General features: G+C 27.8%; 1 protein-coding gene across 1 annotated transcript; it reads left to right on the top strand.

The window, feature by feature from the left end:
* Positions 1-1,400: 1,400 nt before the first annotated feature.
* LOC132944637 (protein quiver-like) lies at positions 1,401-13,613 on the top strand. Its single transcript, XM_061014089.1, has 3 exons — positions 1,401-1,889; positions 11,981-12,145; positions 12,418-13,613. The coding sequence occupies exons 1-3, from the start codon at positions 1,820-1,822 to the stop codon at positions 12,669-12,671; spliced, it is 489 nt and encodes a 162-aa protein (XP_060870072.1). The 5' UTR covers positions 1,401-1,819; the 3' UTR covers positions 12,672-13,613.
* The last annotated feature ends 1,315 nt before the right edge of the window (positions 13,614-14,928 follow it).

Below are 14,928 nucleotides of genomic sequence, written 5' to 3' on the forward strand. Positions count from 1 at the left end.
ATAGAAAAAATCGTTAAAAATTGGTTTAATGGTGTACCTATCGTGTATGGTGCATATATAATTATTATGATGATATACCTACATACATACCTACACAACACAGTATAGTAAATTCGATCAGTTCCATTCTACATAAAAATTAGAAACTGTCCCCCGAAGGCCAACACATATACGCGATATCGCAAAAAAGTTAAGAGTTCGCGAATTCAAAATTGAATAACTTTATTAAATAATTGACAGTATATCTCATAGTATTTATTCGTGTTATATTGTTAAAAAAAGTCTTTTCCTTTTATTTCAATTCTTATGGAAGTATTCAATATTGTATTTTTATTAAATATAGATATATAGGTATTAATTTATATAATTATAGCGTTTTTACTTTTTAACAAATAGTATGAGTACCAGAGGTACTTATTTAATTTTACAGTTTTCTAAATAATGGTTTTCTTAAAATATTTTTATTGTTATAAAATGCCGTTAAGTTGAACTTATTGAATTGCTTGTATTTTTATTTTTTTAATCACACAGTATAACTAGAAACCACGTAATTATTCTAAAAAGTTCTTAAAAATGAAAATTGACTTCTTTTTTTTATTTTCTAGGATAACTAAAATTATTCCAGTGAAATTACAATATTATACTTCATAAATTACTTGTTCATACATTCATTAATTTAATGTTAAACATTATAATATAGATAACTTGTTTTAATGTATTCAAAGTATTAGGGCTATTGTATTAGTATCATAATCACGCGTAGCAGGCTACAACTGCTTATAAAATATTATAATATTATGTATAAAAAAAATAGTCTTCCAAATTTCGATAAGTAAAGAAAAACAGCCATCTGAATCAAAAAATATTATGATTATGAAGTGAACGAGAATAATAAAAAAAAAAAATCCATATTTTATTTCCATAACAGTATCACGCAGTAATGCAGGTATTTAATAATCGTTTCAGATATTTTGACCTTTGTCGGGGTCAAAATTATAATCGCTCGTATTATAATAGTTGTTCAGTAGGTTACCTACTGCAGCTATTGACGACGATACGCGCCGCCGCGGCCTGCAAGTCTACGTTCTCGGATCTACTTGGACGTATTATAATTGTCGTAGTTCAAAACCGCCGTACCGGTACGGTTGGCACCAGTGACATATCTAGGGGGGATCAAGGGAATCGATCTCCCCGCAGGCTGTATAATATGTAATATGCAACATTTTTCGGAGTCGTAACTTAAGACCTCCATATCTTTAAAACCGAGGCTACTGAATAAAATCATATCCCCCTACCCCCGTGACAAAAACCTAAATACGCCACTGGTTGGTACGACTGGTGGCGTTTCGCGCCCGGAACACCGACCGCCCCGGCAGCGCCAACTCCGCGGGCGTCGTCGTCGGCGGCGGCGGCGACTTTCGGGGTCGCGCGCGGCGTCCGACCGTCAAACGCGCAGCAAACTTTATATTGTACGCTATCACCGTCGCGGCGCCGTCGTCGTCGTACATAATATTATAATATTATTCGTCCGCCGGTACACCCTGTTCCGTGGTAGTATACGCGCGCGCGTTTATAAATACACACACACACACACACACACGAGCGCGCGGAAGTTTGTAAACACGAAATTATATTATTATTATATTTATTATATATTATTATTATTATTATTATCATATTTTAAGTGTACTGCAAAAACAGTCGCGTACACACACACACACACGAATATTCATATTTATATTACACACACGCAGTGTGCGCACACATCACACCACGAGCAAGTGCATTTAATTATATCCGATATTGTTCCGCCGGAAGTATGAATGGCGCTAAATGCGCCGCGTGCCTAGCCGCCGTTCTGTTCGTACTTTTCGCGTTCGTCGTCAAAGGTATTTGTCACATAATAATATAAATCGAATTTAATTAATTGTTACGTACAATTTTTTTTTTTTATCATAATATATAAATTATAATAATGTATACTATTATATTATACACGTCCTACACAAAACAATATTAGGTATACACAACAATCAAGGTCCTGCACCTATACATGATATTATTATTGCTTGTTGTAATGCTGCACACGATCGTTTACCTATACATTGTATACAATATTAATTTGCACGTATAGTATAAATAAACAATATTAAATAGGTACCCGTGATCTAGGAAAACACCACATAGGTATTTATCACTGCAAAGGTTGTCACTAAAACGTACGGAATCTTAAACTTTTTATTAACCTGGGGAAATAGGCGATAGCGAATAATGAATACTTATGTAGCCATATAGGATTCTGGGAGGGTTTTTGTTAAACGTTGATCGCAAAGCTGTGGGGGCTTCTCTGTCCTCCTACTACCAAGCTGAATCACTTATAACAGTCATTCATTCATAATTTTACATATAAGTGAAAACGATTTTAATTATTATGTATATAAATGAATAACATTTTATGCGACGTAGGTAAGATGTATATCTAATAGGTTTATCGTTTGTTTATTGAACCGCTTTATAAAAATATTATCAATATGAAAAAAAAGATTATCACATTTCAAACTAATTATTATAAAAACTTTAGCAAACATGAACTTTTAAGTTTAAAAATATGTATAATATCCCCCGACCACAACCTGCGTTTAGCACTAGGTATGTTATACTAGTCTACTTGTCTACTTATTATATTAAAGTATAATATACATATAATATATAGGCACTATAGGCAGTGGCGTAATTTGATTTATATTTTTGGTATTGCAAACTTTTTCATGTTAGACAAACAATTGTCAATAAAATATTGTTGAACTTAAAGCTATAAAAAATGTTGAACTGCAGAGTATAAATAATATTAAGCAGATGCATAGTACAATAATTAATACATTAATAGATTACCTACCTAATAACATGATAAAGAGCATGACTGAAATTAAAAAACTTACAAACATGAATATTTTTGGTACATCAATACACTTGCTGCACCCCAATTACGCCACTATACATAGGTACGTAAAAATCGTTTAACTGCAATGTATCTATTTTATATTAGAAATTAGAATAACAATATAATTACAGAACAAGACGTAGATATAAGTCTCCTAATCTGAGAGATCTAATAAAATATGGAATGTTATTATGTTGGAGCTATAAAGCGAAAAACCAAGAAATAAGCTCTGAGTATGTTGTGTAATATATATAGTATATTAGTATATAGGTAGTGGCTAAGTCTAACTGTCGATCGTGTAGGACGTAGATTTATCATTGCATTGCACGGATTTATATATTATAAATTTATAAATGTATATATTACTAGTATCTATGTTTTAAAAACAGATTTTTTTTGTTGGTTTATATATATATTATTTATATAGGTTACTGGTTGTCGTTGCGACGTTTCTTTTGGTAGTGACAAATCGATTTTAACATGTTACCAAAATATTATTACCATGACGATTTGGCGCCACACTTTGAAATAAACAAGACGTAATGTCACGATGCATATGACGTGTTGATGTGTATAATATGGGTGGTAATAAATAATAATCCAAGACTAAAATTCATATTATATAATATAGCTGATTAGATATTATGGTAATTTAGATCCAATATTTGAGGGGTGGTGGGTTAACGATATCATGTAACATGTGCGTATATATAAAGCTTGTTTTTCTGTTATTATTATTACGTACGCATAGTGTGGGATAGGTACCTATAATAGGTAGGTAATCATTAGACCAAGTACTTATGCCCTTACTTTGACCAGGTATTCAATTGTGTACCAACAGTCAGAACATTCAAGGTAGATTATTATTTCGAAAGGTGGCAGTTAAAAAATATTATTAAGTTATTATTACCTGTATAAAATGAGTTATTTATATTAATATGTATATTATATTAGATGTTAATACATACAGACAAGTCGCAGAACTATATTTGTGCAACGTTTATTAAAAATTATGAAATCTTATACCCGCATAAAGTGTTTATGGAAATGCAATATTATAATTTATTCATACAAATAACATTATAAGTAGTACCTAACGACAAAATGTTGACCACCAAGATTGAAATACTGGTTTTTTTGTTAGTGATGAGTAGTGCTATATAAATCTCACCACTTTGTAAAGGTAGTTGTAAATCTTTAGGATATAATAACTAATAAGAGGGTAAGTTCAGATGTAAATTAAATATTAATTCTAAATATGCAGGGGTCTATATTAAACTTTTGTTTGCGCTATTATATAACATTGTGTAATGTAGGTGTGTAGTAAAAACTAATGTACCTATTATTATTTATTATAAACGGTGGTCTAGTAATCTAGTATGTGATTTTACTTTATAATATAAAATACATAGGTAGGAGCATATAAATAAGAAATACAAATCATTTTTGTGTTAAAGAAGCATTAAATATCTATTACTTAAGTATACTTTTGAGTATCGGTTAGAAAATCATTAGGTCCGCAACTGCAAACAAAATATATACCTACTTAATACAGTATTCACTAGTTGTAGCTCGGTTCATGCAATGTAAACAGAATATGTGAATTTAGTTTTAAACTTTTAACGGATACAGCCGTTCGACTAGATTTTACGGCGCCAAACATTATTGATTCAGTATATTTCTGAGTGGTACATATTATTATTTGGCAAAAACTTAGGTAACTAGTTTGATGGACTATAATTTTGTAGTGTATTTAACCCTGGAAACTGGTTTATACTTTTATTGACGTCCACCGCAAGTCCGTAAAGCCGTACAAATGTATTTTGTATTATAGATACACCTATACGAGGATCGCAATTCAATATAATAGGGGGCATTCCGACTGTATTATATAAGGTCTCTTATAAGCTTCAAATGACCTTAATTCTCGATTACCAGAAATATTATCTTTATATCTTTATTTTTATTATTTTTTAATGGATCGATTTAGTTTATTTTGTAGTTTATTGCAATCAGCATTTATTGTCACTTTTTGTACTCGGGTATTAGAAATTATTATATTATGTTTTAAATGATTTTATGACGTAAATAGTATTTTAGAATATTATCAATAAATAATAGTCCAATATTGATTAGAAAAAAAAGAATTGTTCTTGATGTAGGTTCCTGTACGATACATTGGTAAACATAACTCATACGCCACAAAAAAATATGTATGAGGTATGAGTTGGAGGTATAGGTTGGAGTCGGGTTGCATAACAACCACTAAACGTATAAACATATTTTAATGAATCAAAAATGCAAAAGTGAGCTAAAGCTAATAACGGATTTTTAAACATGATTTAGTGGTTTGATACTTTGATTTGACCATTATATGTTAGTGAACCATTAAATTAATCAATATTTTATACAACCAAGTAATACAACATAAACAATATATAGGTTTTGTACAAGTTAAAAATGGAATTTTTATATCTTATAATGGATATTCTGGATATTGAATATAATTAACTTAATGCAGATATTAAGTAGATTACTCGTATTTTGTTGAGTAATGATGATAATTTATAAATTATAATATTATGCAGAGTGAATAGTGGGATGTGGCTTACTTTGTTTTCTATTTCTATATACATAATAATTATAACACGTAACAAATTGGGATGGAATTAATTTTGAATTGCAAAAAGTGAATGATGGATAATATGCTAAAATATAACTTTGTATTAGTATTATTACTAACCATCATAAAATAAAAACTAAGTATATAACTCCATACTTTATAATACTATAATAGAGTAATTTATTATAACTGGTTGAGTAAAAAAAATATATTTTATAATTTAAACGTTTTGTTCATTTTTTAGAAGAAATATGAAAATAATAATACAGTAAAGTTTTATTGAAGGAGCAAATGAAAATTATTTTAAATTAATTTATCCCAATAGTTTATGTAATTTATGGGCTCAGACACGATAATTTGCAATAATTTTACCTGTAAAAAGGTTCTTAAGTAAATTGAACCATATCGGTTATTACTTACCTAGTAAGGTTATAAACTCATAAACTTATAAATATTAAGTATTTGTGTTTTTACTTTTCGTTATGTAAAAGTGTAAAGACCAAAAATGACCTGTATTCAAATAATTTTATTTTCAATACTATAAAACGAACAATGAACTGAATGCACTGAGTACCTACTGATTAAGAGTTAACTATACATCTTACCTATATTCTATAATATCACACGAAATTAATAACATTTATATTTATTATTTCATCATTCATATTTCATTAGGAACACATTTATTTTAATGAAAAACTATGTTGTGCATTAAGATTTTACATTAAACATATTTTAAACATTATTATTGCATGTATATACAACATTATGTACATGCCGCATGATGTTAATAGGTAGTACAAAATTATTCTTATCAGTTGTGGGTGTATTCTCATAGTGTGTGTGATACAATAATCATATATATTTTACATGTTCACTAGTCCTCGGGTTTTGAACAATAGTATAATGACACCCGTCACCTATTGTTAACACATATAAATATTAAATGCATTTAAGTATCTATTATTTTATTATTTTATTATTTTAAAAGTAGATAAATAAAAAATTTAAACTATCGTATAATAAATGAAACATGTAAGAGCCAACTAATAACTATTTTCATAAGCTAATAAAAATGTTAAACAATTTTTGCAGTATTTTACCAACCCGAGAATAGATTTAATTTATAAACATATTATGATTATAACACATCATGTATTAGTATTAGGTAGGTATAATAAACAAACTAATGTGATTAAATTTCAATACATATATAGGGTGTAACAGAAAGAACTGACTCATACAATAACTTTTGTTATAGTCAATATTTTAAAAATTTTCTTTTATATAATTTATAAATATGTGCGTTTTATTTAAAAATTATAGATAGTATACATTTTTTCATTTTTGTTTCTAGAAACTGAAAATAAAAATTTAAAAATTTGATTATAAAAAAATTGTATGGTAAAAACATGTATCTAAGTTAAGTAGTTGTTTTTTTAGAATGTTTTAAAATATCAATATTGTTTTGGAAGTAATTAATTTAAAACGTAATAACTTTTTTCAAAATATTATTCTTTGGAATTTCCTGACATGAGTATATCTCTTAAACTATTTTAGATTCTGAGCGAAGCGATGAATGTATTGATTTTACAATGATGTGTGTTTTTTTTTTATTTTTTTTTTTATTTTTGTGTCTGTCATCACCTTTTAGGACAGTAAAAGTGCTTGGATTTTCTTCAATATTAACTTTTCTGATAGGAAAGTGAATCTAGTTGGTACTTTGGGGGGTCAAAAACGGGAAAACGGGAATTTTGACGCAAAATCTGTTTTTGAGAAAATAACCGTAGGGACATGAAATTTTGACTGAATGTTTATATTAGCATTTTATATACACCATAAAATTTTGAAAATATTTTGACTCTTTTTGAGCTGTTTACGGACATTTTCAATTTTCATTTTTTTTAGTTTGTTTTTCTATAAATATCAATAAAATTTTATCTGTTGAGTAAAAAAGCTTGAAAATTTAATAGAAGGCTCCTAGGTTATTGTTTCAAAGGCAGATGAAAAAAATTAAAAATCCTTAGTCACAGTTTTTATTTATAAGCATTTAAAGTTCAAATTTTGACAAAATACAGAAAAATCACGAAAATTAGCAAACTATTTTGAGTTGAGAATTCATAAAATTTTTTCTTTATAAATCTAAGATTTGAAAATGTAATATAAGATTACTCATAAGTTTGTCTACCTTTATCAAAAAAAAAAATGTCTACAAGAAACTTAAATTAAATTTTTATGAGCGTCTGAAATTTATATTTTTACAACATTTGATATTCACTCGATTTCTCATGTAACAATTTTCTTATTTTATTGTAATTAAAAAACGAATGACTGTAGATACTTGAAAATTTCACTGAATGTTTATATTACCATTTTCTATACACGATACGGGTAAAACAGCGTGAAATTTTTATGCAAGACTCCTGAAATAATGTTACAATAGCAGTTGAAAAAAATTAGAAATGCATGGAAAAAATTTTTTTTATAGGCATTTAAATTTCGAATTTTGACAAAATTTATCAAATTTAAAATTTATTAATTATTTTGTAGTTGACAATTTATAAATGTTCAACTTCTATAACAAGGATTGAAAATGTAAAACAAGGTTCCACTTAAATAGGTTATATATAAGCTACCTACTTTATTCACAATAATATCATCAAATATACTTGGTAATATCATAGGCTGACTGACCGTTTTCGCTCAGAATCGTTTTTCTTATACAATGATATTATATCATTGAATTCAAATTTAACACCATCCATTACAGTGACCCACTTGTAACCTACTGTACAGCAGAGCGACATCCACTTATCCACCTTTTTTATTCATATAATGTTCACAATTTTTGTCTTATGTTTAACTAGCATGAATTTTTTTTTGTCAGAGTTTCCTGTTACACTCTTTATACCTAATTATTATACATGATCTACAAAAAAAAAATATATATATCTTTTTATTCTAATTTTTATCTTATATTGACGTTAAAAACTATACTAATCAAAAAAGTATGAAAGTATACTATTTTGATTTGAAACTTGTGTTACAACTTTATAAAGAAAGTGTTAACTAACCTATTTACTATTTAGTATCCTAAAATGTATAGTTTTATTTCTTTAAACTTAAATTATTAAAGAAACCTCCAGTATTCACGATTCATCTATTGTTAACTGGATGATAGTCAACGTAGAATACTAGATTACTATACTTTCCTAGTTTTCATAATTTTTGTCACAAGTTACGATTTTTTTTTCGGTTTAGTGTTTACCTAATTACTAGTGTGAACAGTTTGGTTATAAAATAAGAAATTCGACGAGTGCTTTTGCAGTTTCGTTGTAATTTGTGTGTTAGCCAGAGAAAACAGATGTTGAGCTGCAGACATAAGGGGATGCATAATATTATACATAATTTTATTTGTATTTGTAAGTTATTTATTTAAAACATTTATTACCTATCAAAATTCTTAATAATATTAGCAATTATATATAAATTAACAGTATTACATACTAAAAAAATTACTAACTTAAAGACAAATACAATAATTATAGGTACATAAATAAATTGTAAATAATTAAACTGGTATAGGCCGTAGCCATTTTCCTCCAGTCTATTTTCCTCAAAATCCATCATGACCATTTTCCACTAATAAGGAATTAAGATTATAATAAATATTATATTAATAAAGAAAAAAATTACCTTTTAGTAATTAACAATTACATTTTATTTACATTAGTTTTTTGTCGTATTATGTTTAACACAAATAAAATAAATAGCAAAAATATATTTTTAAGTGATATTATAAGAATGAAAAAAAATAAAATAATATGCCTTTGAATTATTAACAATTATGTAGGTATGTTTAGGCTTAATCAAAGCTATGACGCACGACGTTACGATATTATCGACTGTTACTCTCCCTTTATATAATACGGTACACTTAATCACTGGTGCCGGCTTTTTAGCTTTCGAATAAATATTTTAATATATATGAAATCCAACATTTTTTGCAGAGAAAAATAGACAGTTGTGGAAAACGGTATTTCATTTTTGGATGAAAATGACCCGCCCCCCGGTATAGTGATAATTGTGAAATAATTATTAAATAAATATGAACAATCACATTCTATTCGGTTGGATTTTATTTAAAAATTATTTCTATTGACTTCAGTGACCTGCAGTGGCCGGTGGGTTAGTGGTTGGTATTTCATAAACTAGTAAATCATAATAGGACAAAAATACATGCATTTTTATGGCAGAGGCCGAAAGATTACTTTATATGATGTCTAAACTAGTGAATACGATTTTGAGTATATCTATTTTTAAATATATTCTAGTTAATCAAAAAAATAATAAGCAGATTAAAATATATAATATGCAACTGTAATAACACCTTTAATTTTTAATATTAAATTTATATAGGTAGTAGGTACTAGGTAGGTATAAACTTTTATGTATTAGGCTAGTGGTTTATATTTGAGGTCGACGACGGGGCAACGGTCGTATCCTTCTCTAGTTTTTCTTTTTTAGCATAGATTATACTCTCTTAATATGTATTAAGTTATTAATTACTTGTATCTCATACCTAGTCATAAGGGCTGCAAGAAAATAATGTATTTTTGTGTATAGTGAGAAGTGAGAACCATATTTTTGACTTAATAAAGTGTTAACCATTGTTGCTTGCCTACGATAAAAAGGCGTAAACCCACGAATATTTTTAACAATTCATCATAGTTGAAATATTGAATACTGAATGAAATTACTTGGAAAGTTTCCTGGAAACATTTTTGTAGTGCATCCAACAAACTAGTATTCAAATATATGTTAGTTATAAATCAAATAATATGTTATTGATTATTTTTATGGTTTATATACTTTATACTGATATATTTTAATATATAATATAGCTTTGGGGAAATATTCGATTGGTCAATAATAGTTCATAATTCATAATTATAAAGATAGTCTAATTAGGGCGCATACTAGTTTGCTCCCGAAGTTAAAAGGTCAATAATTTTTACAGGCACAGAATTGCCTCCTGATAATTTTTATAATTATAACACAAATGAGTACTTACGTGGTGTATTATAATAAAGTTTATTAACTACTTCTTAGTTTTATACGGGAGCCGGGATGCAACTCATATACCTATAATATTATGAAATACTTGATCATCGAACGCAAATAGTGGATATAAACTTTTTTATTTACGATAAGGATGAAAGACGATTCGCATATTTTGGGTGGCAACTAGTATGCACTGATCAAATTACATGTATTAAATGTATTAAGGTTTATTATAAGATGGTTGAGTACACTTGACTACTTGAGTTGGGTTAGACAATATATTACTGTCAAAGTAATACCCTATGTATGTAATACTCTATGTACTCTATGTACATATACAAATATATTTGTATGAATTATTTGTTATAATAACAATAGTTGAGCAAGTTGTTTAAAAACTATTTGATATTTCTTACAAAAAAAGTAGGTACCTACTTGAATTATTTTTGTTACAAAATCAAACGTTAAAATTAAATAAACCCTATCAATAAAATTACAAATTATGATAGATCAAATAAATCAATAATTGCACTAGTGACCATTAGCAATTGACCATTGGGCTTGGTGAAAATAGGATGGGGGGCTTAAGTCCCCATAAAAAATTAGGCTATTTACGCTTACGCCACTGACTACGGAACATTTATAAGCTATTATAATACAGGATGTGTTACCGCATGTTTTCCTATAAATATAACATAGGAAAAGGTATTTTTGCAGTCACCCATCCAGTGTAATGTACTAATGTGTATAGACAAAATAGAAAGTAGACACTTTTTAATGCCCGTTAGCTGAATATACAGTTTTTTATATAAATAGTAAATATAATATGTATGTGATTGTGGATTAGGTATGAGTACCGAGTTAAGTTTAAAATACTGAATAACACAACTATACAAATAAAAATACTATTTCATTCACTATAGACTATAGTCACTATAAGTCTATAAACACCTAACATTATAAAACATAATAATGCTTATGTAGTTTATTATAATTATCTACAGTAATAATTGATAAATTTGAAATAGATTTAAATTGTTAAATATTTTAAAACAATTCTACATTACCATTTTTTCCCCACGAAATGTAGGTATTTTATAATATATCAAAATCTAGGACATAGGTATAAGATTTTGATATCTTTAAAAATCCAAAAAAATCTCAAGAATTTACTATGAAAATGTATTACAACTTATCTCAAGTAAAATACAACGTGACTTGTTTTAATCATTTTACAATGATATACTAATATACTAATATGCATTAATATACGAATATATTATAAATTGTAATATATAATTAACCATGTATTTGCATTTTGCAATTACATTTAATAATTATTTTGTGTGTAGGTGCAAAATCGATAATATGCTACAAGTGCAATTCTAAATATGATCCGAGGTGCGGAGATCCATTCAATCCGTACACCATTGGTTTAGTTGATTGCAACATAACAGACGTGCCTAGTCATTTGAAAGGAAAAGAACCAGTGATATGTCGGAAGACTGTCCAAAACAGTAAGTATATATATAAACATTATATTTTATATTTTTATACAGATACAGTGTTACATATAATTATATAAAGTTATAAATATATTAGATAGGTAGGTATATCATGAATATTATTCGATTAATATTCTTTATTAAAACGTTAAAAACCTTTCAATATTCATTATTCGATTTATATTATTCTTAGTTATTAGTTTATTACCTCTATTACCCTTACCCACCCGTAAACTATTGATTGTAGACTTATAATAGATGTATTTTGTCATATTTCTAAACAGTTCACAAGAGTATACGGATAGTGCGGGATTGCGGGTACGTGGAGGATCCTGCTCACGATGACCAGGATTGCTATGGTAGACTCGGGTCACATGACATCGACGTGACCCATTGCTCCTGTACCTCGGACATGTGCAACGGTTCCAAGGATGTCGTCTCCAATGGACCGTACTGGTACAGCGCGACCGCCACAGCGATGGCAGCTACTGCCGCCGTCACCATAATGGGGTTCTTCCTTAATATACACCATTTATAGACGATATTTACGAGATCGGACCCGATCGAAGTTTAACGAGAGATAAAATTAACAAAAAAAGTCATTTTAAATAACAAACGCTTTATAACATAGCCCAAACAGACTATATATATATATTGAAGATGTCACTCGACGACAATATGAGGACATAAGTTCACATTGTATATTTATGATAATTTTTATTATTATTATATTATGCTCAGAGTGCGGGAAAACGTTACGAAATCGCCAAACTATAATATTCTAAGAGCTGCACGTTAAAGACGATGGACACGGAAAACAGCGCATAAACTTTTATAACATTATAATATACCCGCACGCTGATCTAGTCTGATATATCCTAACCCATATAATATAATATATATTATCTATAAATATACAGTCTTCGAGCGGTATCTTCATATTTTATTATTTTTAAGAAAAAAAAACGATAAATATATATTTTATTTTATTTCTGTTGAGATGCGTGTTTTTTAATAGCTCAATTAAGTAAAAAGTTTTTTCGCACCATAAGTTATAACATGTATAAGAACAATAAATTGTGAATTTATATTATCTCAGAAAACTCTCATAATACTATTTTAATTAGACTTATCTTTGTTTTTAAGATGAATTCAAACCGTTTATTAAACTGTTTATTTTCGTGTTACACAAAAAGATCCGTTATGGTACATAAATTCACTTACGACACGCGAATTATATTTTTATATTACATTATCGTAGTTATAATGTTAGAAAATCGTTTTGGCTAAACCGTATTTTTAATTAGAGAAAAGCCGAATTGGAAACCGACAATGAACTGTACCTACACGATAACAATCTCAACATGTGCATGTATGCAAAGCCCGACATTTGATTTTTACATAATGTTACTCGTGTTAAGCATTTTATCTTTGAATAAACTATTATAATAATATATAATATATGTATTATTTAATATTATTATACTGTTCATTTTATTTTATGACTAATCGAGTATGAAATACTGCGGATCAAGTAGGTACTACATAATATATATGCATACTAAATATAAGAAATTATATGGTCTTGTTATTCTGACGAAATAAAAACACACTTTGCAGTATTGGTGCATTTTACAGTTAATGAATTATTTTTTAAAACATAATATAACAATATTTAATACATAGGTACATGATAATAATACATTATATTTATATTTATAATATAGAAATATATTATTTACAATTATAGATTATATTTATTATAATATACTAGCTGATCCCGTGCACTTCGTTGCTCGTCAAATGTACATACCAACTCTATATGACTCAAACTTTGTTCAATTCGTTATTTAATATTCGGTGTATGGTGTTCAAAATGTATCTTAACTTTTCCGTTGGCCGGAATAAAAAATGTTACTTTTCATTTTTTGAATAGGTATAATGATTACTTTTGATTTTAAAGGCTATTAAAATATATAGTAAACACCAATCTAAATTCTGAGTATAAGTAATAATGGTGTAATAAATGACAGTACTATTATATTATATCTAAGCGGGTTATTTAATGCTGAACATTTAACAATCTACATTTATTTGTTTTTGTTAAATTAGCGTATGATTATGTTTGTGCATCTCGGCGTAGTGACCCGAATTGTTGGTCTATACTTTATAACAAGACAAATTATGCATAACATTATACTGTAATAGCATAATGTAATGTTTTTTCAAAAATGTATTATATATTTGTATACATTTATATTTATTATTTACATCGCGAAAACATATTATCAAATAAATAATACGATTCACTGTAATTTCGATCTGACTATCCGAAGACGGGACTTGTACAAAAAATGAAAGTTGAAATACCAGCTATTTAAAGTACCTATTAAATATTTTAAGACAATAACGAGTATTATGTACATATTAAAACCTAAAAAAAAAACAATATAAGACAAAATTAAACTTATTTTTTAGTGTAGGTATTTACTATTCGTACAACACTGCAAGGTATATGAAAAATATTATAACTATATAGCTGCTGTTCATAATATGAAATTAAAACTTATTTAAAATCAATTCGTTTGACTTGTATGAGATACAATTGTAAATAATTCACTGTGATATTAATATTTGGAGGTAAATATACATTATATTAAACTCGCGCTATGCCTATACCCAAGTACCGAATACAATATTCCGTATTCTCGTCATACTGTTTTATATATTATACTTTTATTATACTGTCAATGACAAAATAACGATTGCGAATATTGCGATGCATCAACAATCAA

This window comes from Metopolophium dirhodum, chromosome 5 (assembly GCF_019925205.1).
Source record: "Metopolophium dirhodum isolate CAU chromosome 5, ASM1992520v1, whole genome shotgun sequence".
In the NCBI taxonomy this organism is placed as follows: Eukaryota; Metazoa; Arthropoda; class Insecta; order Hemiptera; family Aphididae; genus Metopolophium; species Metopolophium dirhodum.